The sequence below is a fragment of the Passer domesticus genome, chromosome 3, assembly GCF_036417665.1.
Source record: "Passer domesticus isolate bPasDom1 chromosome 3, bPasDom1.hap1, whole genome shotgun sequence".
In the NCBI taxonomy this organism is placed as follows: Eukaryota; Metazoa; Chordata; class Aves; order Passeriformes; family Passeridae; genus Passer; species Passer domesticus.
The window spans coordinates 103,437,608-103,462,485 of NC_087476.1; the positions used below are offsets into that span (position 1 = coordinate 103,437,608).

Below are 24,878 nucleotides of genomic sequence, written 5' to 3' on the forward strand. Positions count from 1 at the left end.
TTTAAGAAATGCCTTTTTCTAATATTTCTAAATATTAGAAAAAGTTCTATAGAAGATTTAATAAGAGACAATATTCAACAGCACAATTGCAAATGACCCTTTAATCACAGCAGGGAATATTTTTAGATCAATTCAGCTCCAGTGAGGAATTCTCAACTAACTTAAAAACCAAAAGAAATTGACTCTAAAAATGAAAACAAGAGTATAGGGATACTGGTAAGACAATAAGAAGAGGTTTCTATAAATACACCAGAAGGAAAAAAAAAAACCAAGAAATGAAAGTGCAGAACAATTAGCAATGAGGAAATAATGGCAAAAGATGAAACCAATGAGGCTGAATTCAATTTCTTACTCACTTATATCCCACCTGCTCCACAAGGGTTAACTGTAAGTAGAGAGCAAGGTACAGGACCAGGAAAAGAATAGGCTATCATTTAATCCTCACTCACTTAGTAAGCCATAATATATTAAACAGTTTAAGAGAAGACTAGAAATAATGTATGAGTGGACAACATAGCAGTTATACCAAACGTGAGTGAAAACCTCAGTGGTGCTGATTGGAAATACCAACCCCCTCAGAAATTAGTAAGAAATCGAGAAAAACTTTCTAAAACTTTCTTCAGTCAAGGTCAGAAAACCAGCTTGGTCATCAATAGGTGATAAAGACTGACATAGCCTTACATGCAACAAACAGATGGGCTCATCTTACATAGGCTAGGATTATTTACCTTATAGCTTTAGAAAACATTATGTTGGCAGTGAGATGAAAAGGAAGGATTTTGGTCTGAGACAGCATTGCTTTCACACTGACCTTGCACTCATGCTGACCTTCTCATCTGTGTATCTAATCTCCTATTACAGCCAGCAGAGATCCTGTTCAATTCACAGGATCCCTGCCTGGACACAGGTGCCTACTGCCACTGGAGATGCCCCAGGGTTTCTCACCACTTCTAGATGATAGCCTGGTAGTGTAGAGACCCCAAAGGTCCTGTGTGATATCTGTCATGCCATACAAATACTCTGTCACATCAAATGGCACATGCTGCCTTTCAACTCTCCATCCCCCATAAGTGCAGGAGCAGGCCCTTCCTCACACACAGGCACACATGACAGAACATCCAGCTGTCCATCTGGAGCTGGGAACTGCCCTTCAGCTCTGATCTTGACCGCCCACTAGTGATCCTAGCATTTTTTTGTATAAATATTTATTTTTTTTCTTTTATGTTGTTTTTTCTCTTACAAATATTCTTATTAACTATGGATTTCATAATACTTTCACATATTATTTATCCATAACTTAATTGTATTGCACCATTATCTGGTTATACACAGTCTTTCCTATTTATAACCTCAGGTAAAATACTATTTGTGTACAACTTTGAGAGCACAGTTTTTAGCGAGAAGATTCCCTGAAGTCTTATTTCTTGTTCATGGGGATTAACATGTGAAATGTTTAGATAAACTGGAAAAATTTGCATTAGGCCAGACTTGAACAATATAGATCTGGCACAGAGCTGACTACAGAAGTCTTGTGAGTAATGCAGAAAGCCCCAACAGCAAGCAGAAAGGCAAACACAGCTGCTATCAGGGAGAAGAAGAGTTACAGGCAAACCAGCCTAACCTGAAAACAATACAGGATAAATTATTCTGGAAGTGCATAAGCATACAAAACAGTTAACACCAGATTTTTATGAAAAAAAAAAACCAAAAACAAAAAAAAAAAAAAAAACCAAAACAAAAAAAACCAGGATAAAAGAAGAATTCTGGCAAAATAAAAAAGCCTGGGTAAGAGGAATGCAAGAAATGAGATACACTTTGTTCATGTGGCCTTTGACTTTGTCCTACCTGATGTTCCTCAAAACATAACCATGGAAATATTTAGATTAAATCACCTGTAGAGATGGCTGCAGAACCAGGTTCATGTGAACCTGAGCATCACTATAGGTGTCACGCAAAGTTTAGTGCTTGGTCCATTTTATGTTCCAGTAATTTCATTAATTAAGTTAATGATTTTAAAAAGCCCATACAACAAAAAACCACTTCTGAAATAAAATGTTAATCCATGAGGGGATGCATTTACAAACCTAAATGGCCTCAAACCTCAGAAATAAACACGAAATCAATTAAATGTGTGTAAAATACTTTATAAAGAATAAAATAGAATAAAACAATTAAAAAAAAAAGTTACAAAACAAATCCAACTGGTTAAGTAGCAGCACAGTACAAAAATATCTACTAGGACCACAGATTGAACAACTATTGTTATGCTAAACAAAAACATACCAATGTCCCTCTGGAGCATGGAAGTCCACTCTGCCCAGTATTTAGAGCCTCAGTTAGATTGGCACAACCATTACACTTACATCGCACTTTAAAAATCATGCAGCAAGTCAGAAAGATGTCAGAAAATAAAGACAAGCAGATAATATATTCAGAAAAAAAAGATAGTGAACTATTTTAATATATAATGTCTATCTATACCTCTAGAAAGACATCAGTTGAACAATAATTCATAAAAACCTCATGTTCACTTGCAACCCAGATAGATGAAGGATGAAAACGGTAAACCATACAGAAATCCATTGCCTGTTACAAGAAGCAGTAGCTTAAAGAATGTAAGATTTTCCTCTTAAACCTCTCAAATCAGCTTTCTGAGCTAACCTCTGGAACACATCTCCTTACACTCATAATTCTTCCCCTGCTAGATGTTCTTGCCAGGACAGGATCTCACATGTGAAGTCCAGCAGACCACCTACATCTCCCTGCACAATATGTAAGGGTTTATCAGCATCGTTTCTGCCAGTAAAGCTGTATTTATACCAGAATATTTTGTCAGTCTTGTGGGCTGAGGAGGAAGGGAGAGGCAAGATTCATAGTTGAATGTGATTTTGTGGTTGTTTACACACAGAGTTCTAGCTGAGAGAGGTACACCAGCATTATCCTGAGGAAGTGGTCATGACTGTGGTGAAACAAAGAGCAGAAATGGCTTTAAATTGCTTTCAGAAAGAGAGAAAGCAAGACAGAGAATTACCTACTTAAATGATAATGTCTGTGTCTAATTAAGTATCTAAACCTGAGATAGCTGACATGTGCTCCCTTTGTTGGCAATGGAGATGTTGTCAACTGAGCCCCAGGAGAAATTCATCTCACCCTCATGCAAGACTAAATGAGCTAAACTGACTCCACTGAACTGCACTCCAGAAGTGGCTGCTTTCTTCAGATTGTGAAAGGAGTCTGGTGTAAAAGTATTTGTTTTAGATATGCAGAATTTTGGTGAAATCCCATCCCACAAGTGCAAAGAAAATTAATGAAGAATGCAGAAAGCAAAATGGAAAGGAAAAGCTAATAATATTAGAAAAGAAATCAGGAGCGCAGTAAAATTTACTAATAAAATACTAAGGTGAGGAACTATCAGCTAGAACTCAGCAGAATTATCTTTTACCTGATAATGTTGATTTGATAAAAAAATATTTACATTTGCAAAGTTTGTTAGTTCTGGCAAGGTCTACAAAAATAAACTAAGAGTCACGCTTGGAGAAAAACTGTATGATAAAACAAAAAATGAGAAGTTAACTAAAATTTCCATAGTCCTCTATGTCTGTTTTTAATTATCACAATTTAGACTATTACAAGAAAAGGAAAGGACAAAATTCAAGGTCAAATGACCTTATTTTGTGAATTATTGAATGGGAAGCTAAATGGAAAACTATGGCTTCTCTGAGAAACAAAATAGTGGCTTAAGCAAATACTCTTATGTACATTTCTTGGCACTTATTGAAGTATGGTTATTGAGTTGTTTCACATGCTATAGTAAATGCTTCACAGAATATTTCAATGTAATTCTTAGCAACAACTGGTAATAGTTGAATTTCATAAAACTATGAAAAAATAGTAATGACTAATTTATGAAACTGATGTCAGACTGGAGTTTTTTTTCCTTGAACTTAATAAATGTACACAACTTTGTAAAAACTTTCTCAAACTTACCATTGGTGACTCTCAGCACTCCCAGCATCCAGCTGAATAGCCTGTTCAGCTTTAATCTTTCCTGTAAATGGAGTACAATATATTAAAGGATTTATAGTAGTCTTCCACATTTTAGGTGACGCCCAAGAACAAAGCAATCTGATTTACTCCAGCAGCAAAGAAATTGCTTCGTGTTCTTAGAAACATTTAGATGAACAACACAACATCCTGGCTTTACTTCCTTTACATAGTCATACACTTACATATAAGTATATATCAACTATACATGCAGTTTCAGTATTTTCCTTTAAAATCCAGGTCAGATGCAGTTAACTCAGGGAAGGATTGGACTAGAATGTCAAAGGAGGTTGTCATGTCTGTAAGACCGAAGAGCCTTAAAAGCGGGTCGGACAAGCATCTGTCAGAAGAACCAGCAAAGCCATTTCAGTGCCTTGGGTACAGGAATAAACCAGTTGAAGTTTCTTTCTAGCACAAAGCCTTCCCTTAAGTTCCACTTTTATTTGAATAAAGATGACAGCAGGTGATTTGATCAAACCCACGCTCCCAGTAAGAAGTTCAGATGAGATGCTTGCTGTTTGCAGAGTCTCAGCTGCAACCAATTAAACTGCACTGGCATTTCTGTATTGTAAGTTAACTTCATAAAAACAAAGAATAGCATACACAGTCCTCCTACCCAGTGGAATGAAAAATAACCATGAAAATACTGCCAGCTCTCCTGCAGTCTCAAGCCCTCTGCAGCACTTCCAAAAACTGAGATGAAAAAGGCTGCCGCCACCCCCACTTCATGAGAATGAGCCAAACTAGGCTGGTTACTCAACACCTAAGACTCACTTTCATTCCATCATTCTTTATCTCTCCCTGGTTTTTGCTATCATTCATCAGCTGAGGTTACATGCAGTTACAGAATCACAGAATCTGCTGAGTTGGAAAGGACCTACAAAGATCATTGAATCCAATTCCTGGCTTGCACAGGACCACCCCAAAGAGTCACACCATGTGCCTGACAGCATTGTCCAAATGCTTCTTGAACTCTGTCAGGCTGGTGCTGTGACCACTTCCCTGGGGAGCTGTTCCAGTGCTCAACCACACTCCAGTGAACAACCTTTTCCTAATATCCAATCTAAACCACCCCTAACATGACTTCAATCCATTCCCTTGGTCCTGTCACTGGCACCACCGAGATCAGTCTGCACCTCCTCTTCCCCTCACGAGGGAGTTGTAGCTGCAATGAGGTCCCCTCAGTCTCCTCTTCTCCAGGCTGAACAGAACAAGTGACCTCATGCAGCTTCCCAACAAGGCCCTTCACCATCCTCATGACGCTCCTTTGAATGCACCCCAATAGCTCAGTGTCTTTTTTACATTGTGTCACCCAAAACTGCACCCCAGTGCAGAGCAGAGCAGGACAATCCCCTCCCCTGCCTGGCTGGTGATGCTGTGCCTGATGCCCCCCAGGACAGGGTTGGCCCTCCTGGCTGCCAGGGCACTGCTGACTCAGGTTCAGCTTGCCAGGGACCAGGATTCAGGGTGCTGCTCTCCAGCATCTCATTGCCCAGCCTGTCCATACATCCAGGGTTGTCCCATCCCCGGTACAGAATCTGACACTTTCCCTTACTGAACTCTACACAGTTGGTGGTTGCCCAGCTCTCTGACTTGTTGAGGTCTCTTTGCAGGTTCTCTCTGCCCTCAAAGGACTCAAAAGCTCCTCCCAGTTCTGTATCCTATGTGAACTCGCTCTGTATCCCTTCCTTTCCTGCATCCAAGTAATTTATGAAGATGTTGAAGAGCACAGGGCCAAGAATGGAGCCCAGTGGAACCCTCTAGTGACAGGGCCCCAGTCTGATGTCACCTCATTCACTGTAACTGTGCCTGACCTGTGAGCCACATCATCACATGACGTGTTTATCCAGCTGTGTGAGGGACATTTTGTCCAGAAAGATCCTGTGACAGACAGTATCCAAAGCTTTACTGATATTCAAAAATATTGAAAGCTTTACTGATATTCAAAAATATTGTATCAACTGGTTCCCCTTGATCAGCTAGGTGGGGCATTTTGTTATAAAAGGAAATCATGTTTCATAAGCAGTAGCTTCCTCTCATGAAGCTGTGCTGGCTGTGACCAGATGCACTGTCCTCCAGATGTTTTTCCATACCTCCCAGAATAATCTTCTCCATAACTTTACCAGGCACTGAAGTAAGACTGACAGACCTGTAGTTGCCAGAATCTTCCTTCCTGCCCTTTTTGAAAATCAGGACAATGTCAGCCAGCTTCCAGTCAGCTGGACCTCTCCAGATTCCCAAGACTGCTCCAAAATCATCAGAAGAGGTTTTGAGATTACACCAACTAGTTCTTTGAGGATTGTAGGATGAATCCCACCAGGCCCCACAGATTTTTAGGAATCCAGCTGAAGCAGCAGATCCTACACAATTTCCAGGTTGACTGGGAATTGATAATTCTTGCAGCCATGGTACTCCAGCTCAGGGCACTGATAACCCCTTGCTCCATCATCCGTGTTAAAGACAGAGGCAAAGAATACATTAAACATCTCTGCCTGGCCCATGTTCTCCTTTGTGAGGTGATCACCCTCACCCTGTAATGGGCTGATGTTATTTTTACACTGCCTATTGCCATTAATACATTTGAAAAAACTCTTTATTGTCCCCCACAGTTCTGGCCAGCTTCAAGTCCAGTCACTGGTAAAAGCAAAGGATCCCGCAACAGAATTTACTGTGTTCATTTACTTTGTGTCATAATCCTCACTGCACTGTAAGATTTATGTACAAAGCCAAGTTGCAACTAAAGCAAAGACAGTATCAACTAAGTTGCTAAGACAGTGCAAGTCTTCAGGAGTATTTAGATGACAAAAGGCCTGGAAAAAGGAAGGACCTTGAACAAAGTGAGGCTGACTGTGGAATATGTTACAACAGCATGAAGGCATCACACTGCCTTTAAGGATGACCAAGGACAACTGAAACTGCTTTGTCAATGACACTGTCACTGCCAACACAACAAAAAGTCAATGAGAGGTGTCACAAAAGACAAAATAACCCACACTTGGGTTACACTTACAAAACCTGATTTGGTGCAGCAAGGAAGGGGCAATGGAGAGACAAAAGAAAGAGAGAAGTACTCTGAGATAAAGGCAAAAAAGATTATTTTTAAAACAGTGCCTTGACTGGAGGAGAGTGACACAGTATAGAGATGTAGGTTTTAATGTAATAAAAAGAAAACCCAAAATAAAAGGGGAAACAAGCTCTTCCTCTAGCCAATATCCATCCAGACAGTGAAAGAAAGTGCAATGATTTTAAAAGCAACCAAAAAAAGGTGCTATGATGAAGAAAATTAAAAACTTGTAGAGATTAAATTGTTAAACAGGACACATGGGGAGGAATGTCTGGAAGCAACATGAATTGTCAACACACCACTTCTGTTTCTGGTCAACAGTTCCTCCAGATTCACAGAGTTTCATCCCCACCATCACCACAAAAGAGACTGCTGATATGCAGGAGTGCTCCCTGACCACAGGAAAGCAGAAAAACAAAACCAAAAAACCCTGACCCAGCCTCAGCATTTATTTATTCCTCTTGCTCTCCCAAAGATGTAATTAAGAAACTGTGCTAACAACATCTGGGAGTTTTCACATTCTGTATCCATCTGTTTCTCAACAAAATACAGGATTTTAAGGCAATCTGCAGAGACAACAGCCTCCAATTATGACCCACTATACTTCTCTGCCACTGATTCTGGATCTCTCATTGAGGAAAGAATGAACTGAAGTTGCAAACTGTGGTGGTTTACTGCACAAAACATTATCATTACAGTACAAATGCAAATTTGGATTGCAAATTTCTTATATTTGAAAAGTTAACCAAATTTCAAAGCATTTATCACTACATTAATGTGGCACTCTTCATAAGCATTTTTCCTCTTACCATCAGTTACATATTTCCTCTTCTCCTCAGCATCAGTAGTCATCTCAAACAGATCTCCATAAGCACGTGCAAGCCTCCAAAGAAAGTCCACACAGTTTTTGTACTGGAAGTAGAAGACAGCTACATAATTAAACTGATCAGAATGTGATTTAAACAGTTTACTTTCACAATGCTTAAAATTAATAACATGCAAGTAATCAGAAGATGGCATAATTTTTTTGTTAATTTTTCATCCTTCTACATGCTACTTTTAGTTCATGTGAGAACCAATTGACCAATCTTCCATGCACAAAAGAGAATACAGCTTTCGGAAACACCCAAGACTGTCTAAAAAATTATTTTATAAATCAGTTTAAACTTCTTTTAATATAAACATTTACAAGGTAATCCAGCAAAGCATGACAAATCCCTGAACAAAGTGATGTGTATTTTCTTTAGGGAAGCCATAAGCACCACACTCACTCACAATATCTCATTTACCTTCCTTGGTATTCCAATATTCAGAGGAAAATACAGTCAGAACTAATGCTTGCCAAGATGGAATAAAATGGTACACTGAATTAAGCACTGCACATCAAACCACCTTTAAAATTTATCTGAAGCTACACATGGGCCCAGTAAAGCCAAAGGAAAAATTCACATGGATGGTATTAGAAAGATATGAGCAGACCAGATGCTCACAGTTTGAGAACAGTAGGCCTGGTTACTACTTAATTCTACAGGATTTTCTCACACAGACTATTCCAAAATCAGAAGTAAGTATAATTTACATTGAAAAAAGCCCATGATTTTATTTTGTTTTATGGAAGAATTCCTATGTCAAACAAAGCCTCAAAGTTATTGAATTAGAATGGGATATAAAATAGTAGAACTCCTATGTCCACACAACATGAATATTGACAATACTTTGAAATACTGCTTTTTGACTGTATTTTAAAAATATGCTTGAAATTTCATAGTCCATTTCTATGTGCATTTTAAAGCTTGTATTTAGTTCTCAAAAGCAGTGTAAAGTTAATAGCAACACAATATTAAGTTTACCCATAATACCTTGTCATCTTTCTCAGTCAGCAGTCTGAAGCCCTCTTTTTTATCATCCTCTGAACCCTTGTGCAAATTGTCCACCTGCTGTAAAAAATTAAGTAAGTCTTCATCTTCTTCTGATTTCACCAAGGCATCAGGTGATTTCACACATCTCTTTTCTTCCTCGGAGTCTCCTTCAGAATCAGTATGAGCGGTAAGGTAACTAAAATCACAGAAAATAAGAAACATTTTTTTCTTTCAAAAAAAGGGCATTGTTAAATGAAAAAGCAAAAATTTCAGAGTACAGTTTATCCCAGTTGTCCAACTTTAAAGGATTTTTTATTAATATCAAGCTTATTGTTATTATTACAAAACCTTTATCTTCAAAGGGATAGCACAGTCATATTCCAAACATAACAGGTAAGTAATTATACTGCTGCCTAATACTCCATTAAAAAATGCAGATACATATTAGAAACACATGCAGCCTTGTGTTTCAAATGCAGAACACTTGAAATCATTAATGTGTTTTAAGACATGCTCTGTAACCCTGAATAGGCCTCTTCAACTCTTTACCTCAATTTCCCTATTTTTTGAACAAGGAATGAGCTTACTAACCAAAATACAAATGCTATAACAATCATTTATATAGTATTTTCTTAGCACTTTTAAGATCTAAATACAAGCCAATAAAAATAACACCATTGTTACAAATTCCTTATTTCTTCTGAGCATCCTGAATTCCAGCGTATCTGAAACTGGAAAAGAGTTTATATTGATTCATGATGCTTAGTGCACAAGTACTAAGCACAAGGCGGTCAAGGGCAAAGAAATATTTGCAAAAGCATAAATATCACACAGAGATAAGCAGGTGGCCTTACTGTCCAAAGTGCTGAGAATACATTAGGGTGCTCTGATTTCAAAGAGGAGCAGCTGTTGGCACTGTTTTTAAAAAGCAGCCTTTTACTTATGTACTAAAAACGGACAGATAAGCCTCATCTTCTGCATTTCCACTTTTGAAAATACTGTTCTGGGGAGAAGTAATAATGTAAACCTATCAGCTGCCAGGTTCAGAGATCTTCTAAATGGTTACTATGAATACACATAGCATGGAATGTACTACACACATTGAGTAACTGAATAATCGAAGTAGACCATGACAGTCAGAATATAAAAAAATCTATTTCTTTTTTCAGAAACATAACCAGGACAGAGTGCTAGCAGTCAAAATGAAGGTTATTAATTATGGCTTTCAAATATTCTGTTTTCAATATGTTGCTTTCAGAACAGATGAGTGTAGCAGAGCAGATACACTTCCAGCCTGTAAATGAACAAGTACATTCTGTAGCTTATGAAGCTACAGAAGTGCTAGATGTGGCACAACAGTTTTGCTGCAAAATTAACCCAGTGACACCAGAAAGAGGAGTCAAAAATACATTTGGACAAAACAATATATACACAGACCATGTGTACATGTTCAAACTGAAAAACTTCATTGAGCAGAACAGAGATGGAAAACTTCATATGTTTCTACAGATTTGTTTTACATAATCTTGATGATGCTGAAGTTGATGACACATCCTATGCTGTGTCTTGCAGAGACTATATTCAGTCATTGAACATTTATTTTCATTTTCTGAAGGATGTTTAAAAATACAGCATATCATTCTTTCATAGTTATGTGGAAGTGGGCACAGATCTATATCGTGGCTGCATTTTTAAGAGCCCAAACTTAACCAAATGTATAAGGGAGCTCTTGGGGAGTGGGACAATCTTTTAGCTCCAATACAAAACTCTATGATGTGAAGTATGCTTTCTTCACATGATTTAGATGCTCCATTCCCCCTAATTAAAAGATAAATGCACTGAGGATCTGGGCAATTCCCAACCTAAAATAAGGTCACTAGATAATACAAAAGAGCAACAACTAAGCAGTAAAGACAATATCCTTAGTTACAGGAATTTGGGCAGTGCATCTAATGCTACCTAATCAGGTAGATATGAAAGTGAGGAACCAGTGTTTGGAAGTCAGTGTTGGCATTGTATTCTTTACCTCTTCTGCATAAACATCTGCTAAAATTTCTGTGATCACTACTGTTCCCGTGTTAGATAACAGATAAAAATTATTATAAGAAAATGCTACTCTCCCAGCAAAAATATAATGGCCAGATGACAAATAGAAGGTCAGGCTGACACCCAAGCCCATTGGGCTGTCTGTCAGTCCAAACAAGCCCAGCAGAGATTTCCAGCAGCACTGTATCAAATGTCATGAAAAAACATCAAATTGAGGCCAAACATCAAATTCACATCACATCAGGTTAGTCATATATTTATTGGGAGACTCATAGAAAAAGTGTGAAGTAGGTCACTGTCTAAAAGACCACGTGAACCCATAAGGAGTTAATTACAAAACAGCAGAGACAGCAGGGTCATGTCTTACCTATTCTCTCTCATCTCCACTATACTTGCAAATTCTCTCCTACCTCCTCTATTTACCTGCTTTATGAACCCTGAAAGAATTTAAATGTGGAACAAACCCTCTTAAATGTTGATCAGAATGTCATAAATTTCAATTTCCTTGTTGGGAAATATCTGCCTTCAACAAAGCAGTTAACAGTCTTATACATCTATGCATTCTAAAGGAAACAGAAGTGGAGATTCTTCTTAACACAGTTTAAAAACTCCAGGCCTTAAGGACTGATAACACTACTCCGAAAAAGAAATCAACAGAAAACAAGGAATAGTCATTATTGTTTGTTTTACAAATATTCCATACAACAGAAATCTGCAATTTTACCTGGCATTTTCCTGCAGGAGGTTTTATCAGATGATAAACAGAAAAGTGATTTACAAGTGATAAACACATTGATCAATATTTTAAAAAACGTAAGAATGTTTAAAAAATGTCCAGAGTCAGTGCCAACTTGTTTTCACCTTTATTACCAATAGATTTTAAATAAAAGAGAAAAACAGTGATAAGAAAGTGAGGAGCAACGATCAACCAACAGGACTCAGTTGTATCACAATGGACTGTTCAAAGTTCAAAGAACAAATGGAAACTGTGCTGGAGACTCACCCCACTGTGGCTAAGCAGTTCAATAAATCCCAGCACCTAGTACCAGATTAAAACAAGCTACATGGTATATAACACCCCTGTGGTATAAACACAGTTGGGTTGTTCAAAAACTGTGTTGGGGTGTCTGTAAATTGGCAGACACTGGGCCTAACCAGGTATCATTTGTTCACAACACTTCAGCTTTTAGACAGATCAAACATAATCTCTTGTCTCCCTGCCATCTTCTAAGAAAAACACAAGCTGACACAAACACCCACTCATCTGCTCTGGCTAATTCCACAGAAAGGTGATTTTATGTCACAGATGGATCTGGATCAAATTTGCACTGTATGATTCAGCAAAGTGCACATCCATCAGTAATAAGTGGCTTTCAAGGAAAGGTTTGGCAAACTGGATTCTTAAGCCAACTGAAGGTTGCATTTCAAATAAATGAACAGCAAAATAAATTAGAAAATGCTAAGTAAAATGATACTCAGAAGCAGGCAAGGGAAATTTCTTTTCCTGTTGACTAAACTATTTCAAGGAAAAATTATAAATAGAGCATCTGTCAGAAAAGAATTTACTGCAGTGAATCTTTCTGGTGGCTGATGCCAAATGCAATTTGAAGAGCTTGGATGCTGGGCCAGCTGAAGACGGGTTCCAAAATGACACTGATGTCCAGGGTTCATCACTGCCATATCAGGGAGGAAACAGCTTGAAAATCACAAAGAGGAGAATTCGGTGACATGTTCCATTCCAGGTGATCATCTAGACACAATTTATTGCATTTGTAAATAACTGAGTGCTTGTTACACATTTTCAAATGTTAAACATTGAAGTTTTCACTAGCACATTATAGGAACTGAAACAAATTTAAAATAGAATACAGAGAAGCATAGGTTAGAAACCACAGACTCTTTACCATTTAATGTCTCATCAATTCAGGGCACCTTCCATTCAGACTGTCATTATGTAAAAATATAGCTCATTTATTAAAACACGTGACATTTCTCCACTTACAGAAATACATAATTTTTGAAAGGCAAAACAGAAAACTTCTCTTCCCAAGGTGTTAAATACCAACAGTGACATTGAGAATATGCCCAGAGCAGATGAAAGCAGTGAGGGTCTTATCAGAGACTGTCAGCTCCCAATATTTAATGAAAAAAACCCAAAAACTAGGTAGTACTAAAAGCTTTTCTGGAAGAAGTTTACAAACCTGAAACCAATGTAGTCATCCAGCACAAATCCATAAAACTATTCAGATTAGTTTATCTGTCAATTCCCAGTGTCTACCCATTTGTCAATTAAAAACAGAAGTGCTTAACTCAAGCAAAATCCTATCTTCTACATCATGAAATTACTGCTGAGGCAGTAAAACACAATGCACTTTAGCTGGGAGTATAGAAAGGTGAAAAAAAGTTTTATCACTAACAAAGAGCAATTTTTTTTTTCCTGTAGAGCAAAAACAAGCACCTGAATGCACCATTGTGTGTGGAATTAGCCACAGAAGAGTATAAAACAGTGCACATGGTGCAATGCCTACAGCATATGAATCAGTGATGTAGAGTAACTGGAAAAAACCCATGTATTGCTCTTGACCCTCCAGGCCATGCACCAGTCATTAAAGTTATAGAAGACCTCAGAAAAAGCTATATATGTTGCAACTGTACATGTTAGGATTTACAATCTATTTTCAAGAAGAAGAAAAAAAACCCTATTTACTTAAAGGAAATCAAATTATCTCAAATTTAGAGAAGACATGAAAAACAAACGCATCATGTACAATGTGTTAATAGGAAAAAGCCCACCTCTTTCCATAAGGGATTGAAAAACAGCGTTGGGAAAGAACATAGCCAAATGATTAATGCTAACTATAACCTTGAATTATCTTCCTTGCTTCTGACTGTACACAAATACTTGTCAGAGAAGGCCTCTCTTAAGGACACACTCAATGCTCTTGCACACTATAATCACTTGTATTGGATCACCACATCAGCTCCTTCGTCACACGGAAGAACCTGAACACACAAGTTTCCTTGGCTTGTTTTCAAGCAGCAACACATCACTCCTGATCAGAAAACAGGATTTTCTCAAATGCTACGTGTGGAATAACCCCTGCATTGCATCTGTGGGCCTGGTAATTCCTAAACTGGTCCCTTTGCCTTAATCTGCATCTCTGAATATTTTATTCATAACATGAAGGCCTATGCAAACCAACCAATGGATGAAATAATCTAAGAAACTAAGAGAAGCAAGATGTTTCCACACCAGGTGAAGGAGGACTGTCATTGAATACTTACGCCAACCCTGAATACTTAAAATAAAGAACTGGTTCATAATAGAAATGACAAGTCTTAAAATATGGCATCAAAATATAAGACTTGGGAACCCTGTGGGCTGGGATCTAACATAGACAGAAAGTCTGCTCACAGTAACTGAAAACGAATGTGGAGAAACTGTTAAATATAGAATTCCATTAATATGCAACATGTTAGCTGTCTCCAGAATATTACAGTTATTAAAGAGAAAAGGTGACATAAGATGGGCAGTTTACAGACATAATGCTGCCTACACAGGCGTGTAAGACACACTGAGAAGTAGCTCAAAAAACAGTTGCTATAAACATAGTATTAGGGAATTGCATGTAAGTATCTAATCTGATTATACCAAAACAAAGTTGTAATTACAGGAGATTAATGTCAAGACAAAAATATAGTGCTCTCCTGGAATACATCATTCCCCAACATGTTCCTCAACTCATGAGAATAAAAGACCCTATTAACTATAACGTGACTACAAGATGTCATCAAAACTAGGAACTTTCTACCTCAGTCAGGATCCTAAATTCCTCACGGTCACTTTTTGAGCCACCAAAAAGTGTATACAACAGCTCATACACATGAGCCATTGCCACTTGTACAGAGGTGCTGCTCTGATGTTGCTTCCATAGTATGTAATGCCTCTAGGCAGAACTCAGTAATAACTAATCTGTGAGGCTAATAAAAAACAATTTATCAGGAAAAGCATGTGAACATTCATACAGTTTGAACAAACTCTGTCAAAGACACTTTGCACTAGAAGAACTTTTAAAATTACACCATTATTCTGAACTTTGCCTCTCATTCCATACCTATGTAGCAATACTGCATCAGTGTTACCAAACACACTCTTAAAAAAGAATCTGTATTATGCTTGGCATTAAGCCAACTTCAGCCATAGTGCAGACTCAGAGATGGTCACCAAAAGTCTTCTCTGATCTAAAAACCATTCATCTGAACGCTTGCAATTATTTTTCCAGAAGTATAAAATCTATACTTTTAAAGGCCTCTTTACAAACTTTTAAAGGGCTCCTGTTTACAGTTTCATATAGGTAATGATGCAACTTGCACTGCATGTGTACAGTAGGGTATACAAATTAACTCACCCTCCTTCACTTTCTGCCTCTTCAGAGCTGGTAGTTTCTCTTGCACTAGAAGTTGTCTCTGCTTTTCTCCGCCTTGCTGCTCTGTGCGATGGGCTAACTCTCTGAACATCACCCTTTCCTTGAAGCTCATTTCGAACAAGCTCTTCAAGTTTTGGAATAGCTTCTTTCAGAAATACCACCTCTCTCTTCAGTTCGTCCACGCTTAGTAGCAGGCCATTCAATTTTTCTAGTATTTGCAGTTGCCTTCCATGTAAAACCATTACTGCTCCTTGTTCATTAGGAGCCTCATTTGGCAAGCCCACTGAATTAACTCTGTTACCTATATCCTGGAACGCACGAATACGCACAGCTGCACCAGGCTTTCGGATCTTGCGGTAGCAAACCAGCACCAGGCTTAATCCAGCAGTCCCTGCCATTATGCCCAGGATTAGTCCTTTATTTTCGAAGGGAGACATTTCTGCACGCTCCTAGAATTGTGAGACAATAACAACAGTTTAAGATGTTTCCCCCTGCTCTACGCAAGCGACTTGCTCTGCTCTGAAATCACGAAAACATAGGCAGGAAGAACTGCAGACACAAAGTTGCACTTTTGGCAGATTCCACAATACGAGGTGGCAAAAACAAGACCAAAGTGGGTTTAGGGGTGTGAAGGGCGCTGGCACGTGGGCAGGACCTCAGCCTTCAATCTTAACCGTCCCGGCATCCCGGGATTTGTTTGTTTTAATGCGAGAAACTCATATAATCGGATTTTCCGCCACTGCAAGGAGGCGGAAACCCAGCTGTCAGGCCGGAGCGCCGCCCGGAGGGGCGTCACGCCGCTCCCCCAGCCCCACCGCGCCGAGCGAGGGCTGCGGAGCCCCGCGCTCGCTCCTGCCCGCCCCGCAGCCGCCCCACCCCGGGCCCAGCCGCCCCGGCAGCGCCGGCCCCGAGCCCAGCGCCGCCCCGGTACGTACGTACGGCCGGGCCGGGCCGAGCCGAGCCGGGAGCAGCAGCGCGTCCGGCCAGGAGCCCGGGGCTCTCCCGCCGCGGCTCAGGGGGCGGCGGCGGAGCCGCCCCGGGGCGGCGATGCCCGGATCGAGGGGGCCGGGCCTGGGCCGCGCCGCCGGCCGGGCCGCCCGGGTGACGCGCGCTGCCGGGGGAGGAGGGATTCCCGCAGCGCTGGGAATGCCGGCGGGCCGCGCTGCTGCGGGACGCCGGCTGCACCTGCCGCGGACATGGCTCGAAACACGCCGTTCTAGAGCGAATGTACCTGTTCCTGTGTCTGTCCTCAATTTGGTGGCCTCTCGATTTCACCGATTTAACCTTTTGCTACTTCTAGGCCACAGAGAAATTGTGTTTCCACTGCAATGGTGGAGACCTGAAGCTGCAAAATCACGGAGAAACCCCGCCCAGTTGCCAGGAAGACGGGCATTCCCGGCACAAAAACTTCATTGCAATTTAAGCCATCTAGGGACCCGAAACTGATTTCACCAAAGTCCATTATTAGATTGCCCAAAGTCTGGAGGAACTTACCATATAATCTTAGAGTGGTTTGGGGTGGAAGGGAACCTTAAAGACCATCTAGTTCCAGTCCCCCTGCCATAGGCAGGGACACCTCCCACTAGAACAAGTTGCTCCAAGCCCCATCCAGCTTGGCCATAAACACCTCCAGGGTCAGGTATCCCAGCTTCCCTGGGCAATCTGTCCCAGTGCCTCACCACCCTCACAGTAAAGCATTTTTTACTAGTGTCTAATCTAAATCTATTGTCTTTCAATCTGAACCCACTTCCCCTTGTCTGTCACTCCATGCTCTTGTAAATGGTATTATCCCATCTTTCCTCTAAGTTCCTTTCAGGTCCCAGGCCACAATTAGGTCACAACAAAGCCTTCTCTTTTCCAGGCTGAACAATCCCAGTTCTCTCAGCATTTTTCACAGGACGGGTGCTTCATCCCTCTGATTAACCTGGTTTTCCTCATCTGGACTCATTCCAACAGATCAGTGTCCTGTGTTGGCGACCCCCAGAGCTGGATGCAGCAATGGAGGTGGAATCTCACCAGAGCAGAGTAGAGGCACAGAACTTGGATATATCAGAGTGTGGGAGGTATTGCTCCTGTGCCCCATCTGAGATCACTTTAATTGGTGACTCTCACAAGACTCTCCTTTGCCCTTTATGACAAAATTATCTGGCTCTTGTTTCTCCCTTCGGATGGAAGAAGGATCACCACAGACAACCTGCTCTGATCATTTGTCTTCCTGAAGGCTTGTGGAGAGCCTGTGCACAACATCCTGTCACAATTTACAAGCATAAAACTCATGTTGCTCTGTGTGATGGCTTGAGGAAACCATCATGGAAATCACTGTGTCTGCGCAACGGAAAAAGCTCTTCAGCAGCTGAAATTGTCCTCAACCATATGAATCAGAAACAAGGAACACAATTCTCAAAAAACATACTAATTGCCTTTAAAAAGTGAGCAGAGTGCTGTTCAAAACAAAAAAAGAACCCAAAACAGGTACCAAGAACTCAAGATTTTCCAGTCTTAGTACACATTAGTAAATCAGTCTAATGTCTATTTATTGCAAAAAAAAATTAGTTTAAACCAACTACATCTCTAAAATAATTCTTCATTAAGATCCTGAAGATGAAATTACCCTTATGAGACCAAACTACAATCTGAGACAAAGGTAGAAATTTGTTAGAATGAAGAAATGAATGTTTCACTATTTTGCAGGTTTCCCAGTTACAATATAATAACAAAATGTATAATCTGTTCATATGTTTGTAATTTGAAAATTTTAAACAAAGGATGGAAATCTCTTCAATTTATAGAAACCTCACTAAACTCAATTATTTTAACAAATTTCACTATAAGTAGTGGTTTTAAGATACAAAATCCCTCAGTGTTTTAAAATGGAACAAGAAAACATAAATCTCCGTATGCTGATAGTGTTTCAAGTATTCAGGAATGGTAATATAAATGTGTTGGAAAAACTTTAATTTTTGTTTTCCCTTTTTTCAGTATATTATGCCAAAATCTTTCCATGAGCCAATTAAAACAGGAAAGGATTTTAAAAAGATAATTAATTTGAGGGCAAACATAGCACAGAGCTGAAAAAAAAAATAAAATATTATGGCTGCAAAAAGCTAAGTGAGTATTTTTGAAGATTTTCCAAAGTGACTGTCTCAGGCTGCAGGCCTTAGACAAGGAGAACTGTTTTCAAAAATAAAGGCCCAGGAGAGCTACCATCTACAGCTGCCTGGATATGTAGCAACTATGAAAATCAGGTCACCTGTCTGGTTCAAAGATGTTATTGCTTATATTTAGAAACTTGCTGGAACACAGCAGCTTTCCAAGCTGGAGAACTAAACATCAATTTACCTAGATTTGACATAATTCAATTGGCCCAAATATGACATATGTTCTAAAAAAACCAAAAAAAATATTTTTAGTAAAGTAGTATTCTTCTGCATATGAATTTTTCCTAGTTGAAAAAAAAGTTGTACCTGAAGTCCTAAAAAAAAAGTCCAGACAACCATCTGTTATAAAATGGTTAGCCCCAAATATTTTTAGTGTATTTTCAGCCTTATTTCCTAAGAACACAAAGTTTATGCCCCCAGGTTGTCCATGTGTTGTCCTTCTGACAAGCCATACCATGATACTTTCTCCACCCACTAACTGCTGAACATGGAGCTTAATTTCAGCCAGTTGTGACAGAATATGTCAAGAACATAGAATTGTAGAATCATAGAGTGGTTTGGGTTGGAAGGCTGATCATCAAATTCCAACTGTCCTGTGATGGGCAGGGACATCTTTCACTAGAACAGGTTGTTCAGGCTGCATCCAACATGGCCTTGAACACTTCCAAGGATGGGGCATCCACAGCTTCTCTGGGCACCTGTTCCAGTGCTTCTAAGTAAAGAATTGCTTCCTAACATCTAATCGAAATCTCTCTTCTTTTACTCTAAACCTACTTATCCTATCATTATTTGCGCAAGTAAAAAGCCACTTTCCCTCTTTTTTGTAGACTCTTGGAAGTATTGAAGGGCCACTCCAGGAAGTTTCAAGAAGGCCAGCACTTTGGAGTGGCAAGACCTTGTGATCATCCTGCCTCCCTCCACCCCCGGCCCCAGGCAGACACACAGGAATGAACTTAGCACACCAGTGCTGCAACACTGACACACCTGCACAGGGCACCAGCCTTCTTACACCACTATTTTTGTAAAACCAGGACAGGCAGTTTACTGGTCTTTAGGGAAATTTTGAACTTGGACAAGATTTTTGTGTCATATTAGAAAAGTTAGGACATTATTGAGGGCTTGTGTTCAATGGATCAGAGAGGCATTATATAGTAAGTAATGGATGCATTCTGTTTCCAGACAAGGTAAGTATAATCTACTGGTGCTTTCACTTCTGTTTGGAAGGCATTTGTATTTTACTATTTTCATAATTTTCTTTAGCTGTAATTCTTCTGTCCATTTTCTTTCATGATATGCTGTTCTTTCAGAAATGCCCCTCCCTCCCCACTCCCAAGAGATTAATCTATTGCTTGTAACAGATACAGAAACCTTTAATGAGATAGTAGCAGTTCATACTTATTACTTCACCAGTTGTCTTGTAGGCGTAAAGTCAAATATTGTTAATATGTCACCAAACATTGTGAAAGCTTAAATACCTTTGACCAGACTTGCAACCAGCCTGCCAGAAAACCTGTCTGGATGTCAGAACAATCAGAAGTCACTGTTCTGTCAAGTTTGGTTAAATTATTCTGAATTTTTTGCTATAAAAATAAAGTTATATCTTACCTCAGTCGGACTTGTCAGTATTCTCTGCTGCTTTTGGCCTGAACAGTTGTCCAGTGCCCCTAGTGAGAAATTAATCAGTTAAAGTTAAAAGGAAATGGGTAATAGCACACTGATCTTTTCTGTTTTCTTGAAATAAAGATATACTGCTTAGCACAGTTCCCTGGGGAGATGAGGCTGCCTCTGCCTTTGTCTCCATGCATGCAAATGTAACTGTACCTCTCCCTCCACCCCAGTATTTTTGAATCTTTGGCCAGTCTCAGTCAAATTCAACTGAGAAACTCTAACAAATTTGATTGAATTAGTTGATCTTTTAAAGAAGAAATTTCTGAATTAGAGTTACTGCTGTGGGGAAGATTGCTTATCCCTTGGTGCAAAACTGAGAATCCACACAGGAGAAAAGCATTTTGCAAGAACAGGAAAAGCTAAAGCAGAGGTCACATTTTATCAGATGTGAGCGAACAGAATTACAAGTTATAACCTCATAGGAAACCTGGCTTCGTTAGTTCAACTGCACTCACAATCATCTGTTTATTTATTTATTGTGTTGATAGGATGCAGTGGTGCAATTTCAGCTAAGTACAAATGGTCACTGATGGCATGGCTTTTCAAACAGCAAAAGAAAAAATGTACGTACTGTTCCTGCTTCTTTGTGTCTCCAGAAATCTCAAGGACATCATCAAAATATATTTATACAAGCTCTGTTAATTTTTGTAGGCCAAGGTAGATGATTCAATTTCCTTGATGTAAGAGATGAGAGTTGGCAGCCCAAAATAGTTTGCATATGTTGTGTTGATAACAATACGAAAAAATAAGCAAGGTTACATCCGATGTAATTTCGCGGCACTGCCTGATTTCTTCACAAAAAGAAATTGTCCTTGGAGTGCCTGGGTAAAAAGAGGAAACATATATGAACAGTCATAAATAATATGTGTGTATAAAAATATATTTTACGTGTATATGTATATGTTCCTTGGGAGTTAAAAAGAATCAAAGTCTTTATAAAGATGTGTGTGTGTGTGTGCACATTATATTCTACATCACCCACTGTATTTTCTTTTACTGAATGAAAAGTATCCCTTTTCCCAGCTTCTCTATAAATATGCTATTTCAGAGCATACTGAAGTATTTTAAGGAGCTTTACTGTTTCCACCTGCAAATGGCAGCATGCCTCTTCCTGTACTCCAGTAAATATTGCCTGATGGCCCTAGGATATCTACAATTTCACATTTAAAAAATCATCATTCAGGTGATGTGGTCTGTTCTTCCATCATTTCTGTCCCTCTTCTCTGCTACCACTTGTGAGCTTATAAAAATTTTTCCTTTCTGATTTCAAGTTTCCATCTAGGCCACTAAGGCTTTGTGTACATCAGCAAGCAGTGGGGTCTGACAGGAGTGAGTCTCTGGGCCAAGCAGCTGGTGCTGATGCCATGACATCCATGCTGTGCCCTGGGTTAACTTTTGCCATCTCCAGCCTGATCACAGGAGTTGTGTGCCCGTTGGTGGCCGCAGTGCCTCTGCTGCACGTCTGCAATGGATATTCCCAAAGTGCAGCCAGGTGTTCTATGCCTGGTACGTGGCAAGCAAAGCTTGCCAAGCTGGGACAATTGGGAGATTTGCCTGCGAGGTGCACACCTGACCCAACCCAAAGGGTTGTATGTCTATGTCTACACACATATTTACACTGGGAGTTTGATGTGGGTTACACAACCACTGAGGGCAGTGAACACGGCGGGGAGTTCACCTCCTGCTGGCAATTGCTGAGTGCTGGCAAAGGGGCTCCTCCTTCATCGTGGGAGCACTTTTGAACAGTGACAATCAGTAAGTGCAGCTAAAAGCACGAGGAAAAGTGGTGAAACCAGGTGAGTGAAGGGGAAGCATAAACAAACACTTAACTACTTCAAAGGGTTTTGTTGTATGCAGTAACAAGATTATTACTGTATGCAATGCACCCACACATACACACTCACACAAATATATTTATGTACACAGCATTTTAGTTTTGCAGATGGTTTCAAGACACCTGATGTGCTTTTTCATAAACAAATACATATTAAAGTAAAATGTAAATGTAGATTTTAATTGGTGTTTGCAGCCTATCCTGGGAAGAATTTAAGAAATTTTCCTTGTGATTCTGAGCTGCAGGTTCCTAAAGAGTAAATAAACCAGATGGGCTTTCTGAATTTTGGTGAGATAGACTCACAAGTGCTTTGCTCATTCATAGTTACAGTGCTGCTATCTTGTGGGAAAAAAAGGCAGCAGCAACTGCAACACATGCAAAAGTTGAGATATTGAGTCATTGTCAAGAATTGCAATGATAGCCTTTTAAATGTTTGCACATTTCTTTCTAATTTAGAAAACCTGTGTTTGTGTGATTAATGCATTAGGCTAACCATCCAATGGTTCCAAAGGGGAACCATTATTCAGTGTGGTCCAGAACTTTGAACTGCATTCTAGCAGAAGTAACAAAATCCCTCCCAGGACATTCTGGAGACACTATTTAAAGCTACTGTATGGCTGTGCAATATGCAATTTCAAAAATCCATCTATCTAATGAAAAGATAGAAAAGTGTCTTGGGCAACACTACAGTATTTCTATGAAACAGGCAGATTTTTTGCCAAAGTAGTTGTTTTAGAAGAATTTTCATTGGCACATGCTTTGATCGTCAAACTGAAATACCAGGTTGGTTTTTTTTCTGATAATAACAGAGTAAGATTCCAGAGCTAGGAAGAAATTGTACAAACAACTGAAACATGTTTTTATTCGGTTTGCGTTTGTTTTCCAGTTTGCAAAAGCACATAGAAATACAGATTTGTATGTCAACAGGCACATAGAATTTTTGACAGACTTCTATTGCATACTGTTATAATCCACTTTACCAGGTCTAAGCAGCTTTTCAAGATCATCTGTTTTCATAAAAGAAACATTTTATATTTCACTCAATAGTCTTGGATTGCGAAAGCAGGACTTAAGCAACCAAAAAACCTAGAAGAGTCAAATACAGCCCTGCCCTTCCAAAGGGCAAAAAAAAAAAATTTCCGAAAGTATTATGATAGATTTGATATATACTAAAATATGGTTTATCTTCCAGTTGTGAAACAATCCCTTTTTCAAATTCCTATGTTTTAAAAAGCATTTTTTAAATTTAAAACACTTTTAAAGGAGTCTATAGATCTGTATTCCTCACACAGCTACAAGTCCTACTGAGCAAGAAGTTTGAAATATGCATAAAATTTAGCACTACACCCTGAACAAGTCTGACATTAATCAAGAGTTACTCTGAAGAGCCAACAGCATGTGAGGCATCAAATGGTGTAGATAAGGTATCCATTGCACTATTTAGCATCAGAACCAGATTCCAAAATACAGAAAGAATGCTAAAAAAACTGCTTATTTTTTAACTTACTGCAGCATTATCTCAAATGAGGGTGAAAACGGCATTTGTAAATGTGCAGAATAGGAAATCTGTTTCATCTCTGGGTACAGTCTACTCATTTGTGTAGGGCTGCAAACCAATGTTGAGCAACAACATTTAAAAATTCTTTGATATTTTCACTAAAAAACAATATCATGCCACTGCCATGATGCAGTTATGCCTCTAGGCCACCATGTTTGGAACTGCTTGTGCAGGCTTGGAAGTGGGAGTTTGGAGGGCAAGGTGGGACTGTGCACATCGAGCAACACCAGGTTAGGGAGGTCAGGGCAAAAGCCAGGTACTGGCTGCCTCCAAGGCCACGCATGGATCACCAGCAGCCTGGTTCTTCCCTTCTGCCAACAGCAGAGCTTTTGTAGGGCTGGTTTAAGGCACGGTGGCCCAAAGATTGCCCCGAGGCCACACAGCGGCCTGAGGACAGCACCTGCCCCACGGCCACACCGCCACCGCCTCCTCAGCCCAAAGCGGCAACAGCCGCCTCCTGCCGAGGGTCGGGGTCTGTCCGACCCCAAAGCCGCCTCCTGCCGAGGGTCGGGGTCTGTCCGACCCCAAAGCCGCCTCCTGCCGAGGGTCGGGGTCTGTCCGACCCCAAAGCCGCCTCCTGCCGAGGGTCGGGGTCTGTCCGACCCCAAAGCCGCCTCCTGCCGAGGGTCGGGGTCTGTCCGACCCCAAAGTCGCCTCCTGCCGAGGGCTGGCGTCTGTCCGACCCCAAAGCCGCCTCCTGCCGAGGAACGCTGCCACCGGAGCTCGGGGCGGGGCAGCGGGGCTCACACACGGCTGGGGGGAGGCGGGGAGAAGGCGTACCCGTGCCAAAGCACACACCTGGCACAAAAGCAAGGCGGTCCGTGCTAGGCATGGGCAGGCACAGCCTGCAGGCTCGAGCTGTCAGAGGAGCCGGGTTACACAACAGCCTGGCAACGCAGCGTGAGAAGCAGCGTCGCTGCCCGGTTTCAGCAGGGCCGTGAGGGGACGGTTTCCCCCGGGACAGCAGGGCACAGGAGCCACACCGTGCACTGCGCCATACAGGGCCTGCATGCCTCTGGGGCAGGAGGGGCGCGGAGCCCACCGGGTCCCCGAGTATCTCCCCACATACCACAGGCTCTTGAGGCGCCCGGCAGCCACACGGGTCACTGTCCCTAAGGGAATGCCATCCCGTCCTCCGCCTCTCCGGGGCGCCCTCAGACGCGGCCGCACCCAGCGGCACCACAGGGTGGCGGCCGAGCGCCGCGGCCGCCAGGGGCGGG

At 40.6% G+C, this 24,878-nt stretch overlaps 1 protein-coding gene and 1 long non-coding RNA gene across 9 annotated transcripts in view; one reads left to right on the forward strand and one right to left on the reverse strand.

The window, feature by feature from the left end:
- RMDN2 (regulator of microtubule dynamics 2) overlaps positions 1-24,861 on the reverse strand; it is a 148,095-nt gene extending 123,234 nt beyond the window's left edge. For 3 of the 7 annotated variants that reach the window (XM_064414788.1, XM_064414789.1, XM_064414786.1), the window contains exons 1-7: positions 24,728-24,861; positions 20,838-21,087; positions 20,204-20,262; positions 15,423-15,889; positions 8,968-9,163; positions 7,918-8,020; positions 3,988-4,048 (exon numbers count right to left, since the gene is read on the reverse strand). In XM_064414788.1, coding sequence (XP_064270858.1) covers positions 3,988-4,048; positions 7,918-8,020; positions 8,968-9,163; positions 15,423-15,889; positions 20,204-20,262; positions 20,838-20,880 — 929 coding nt within the window. In that variant the 5' untranslated portion in view covers positions 20,881-21,087; positions 24,728-24,861. Of the gene's footprint in view, positions 1-3,987; positions 4,049-7,917; positions 8,021-8,967; positions 9,164-15,422; positions 15,890-16,375; positions 16,482-16,671; positions 16,796-20,203; positions 20,263-20,837; positions 21,088-24,456; positions 24,571-24,727 lie in introns of those variants that run through there. The other 4 variants (XM_064414787.1, XM_064414792.1, XM_064414791.1 and 1 more) reach the window with 4 other exon arrangements.
- Positions 16,247-21,054, forward strand: LOC135297341 (uncharacterized). Of its 2 annotated transcripts, XR_010359356.1 has the most exons (3): positions 16,247-16,367; positions 17,397-17,912; positions 19,426-21,054. It is a non-coding gene; the product is annotated as an uncharacterized LOC135297341 (long non-coding RNA). The 2 variants fall into 2 exon arrangements; XR_010359355.1 differs by lacking the exon at positions 16,247-16,367 and having other exon boundaries at positions 16,692-17,912.
- Positions 24,862-24,878: the final 17 nt, after the last annotated feature.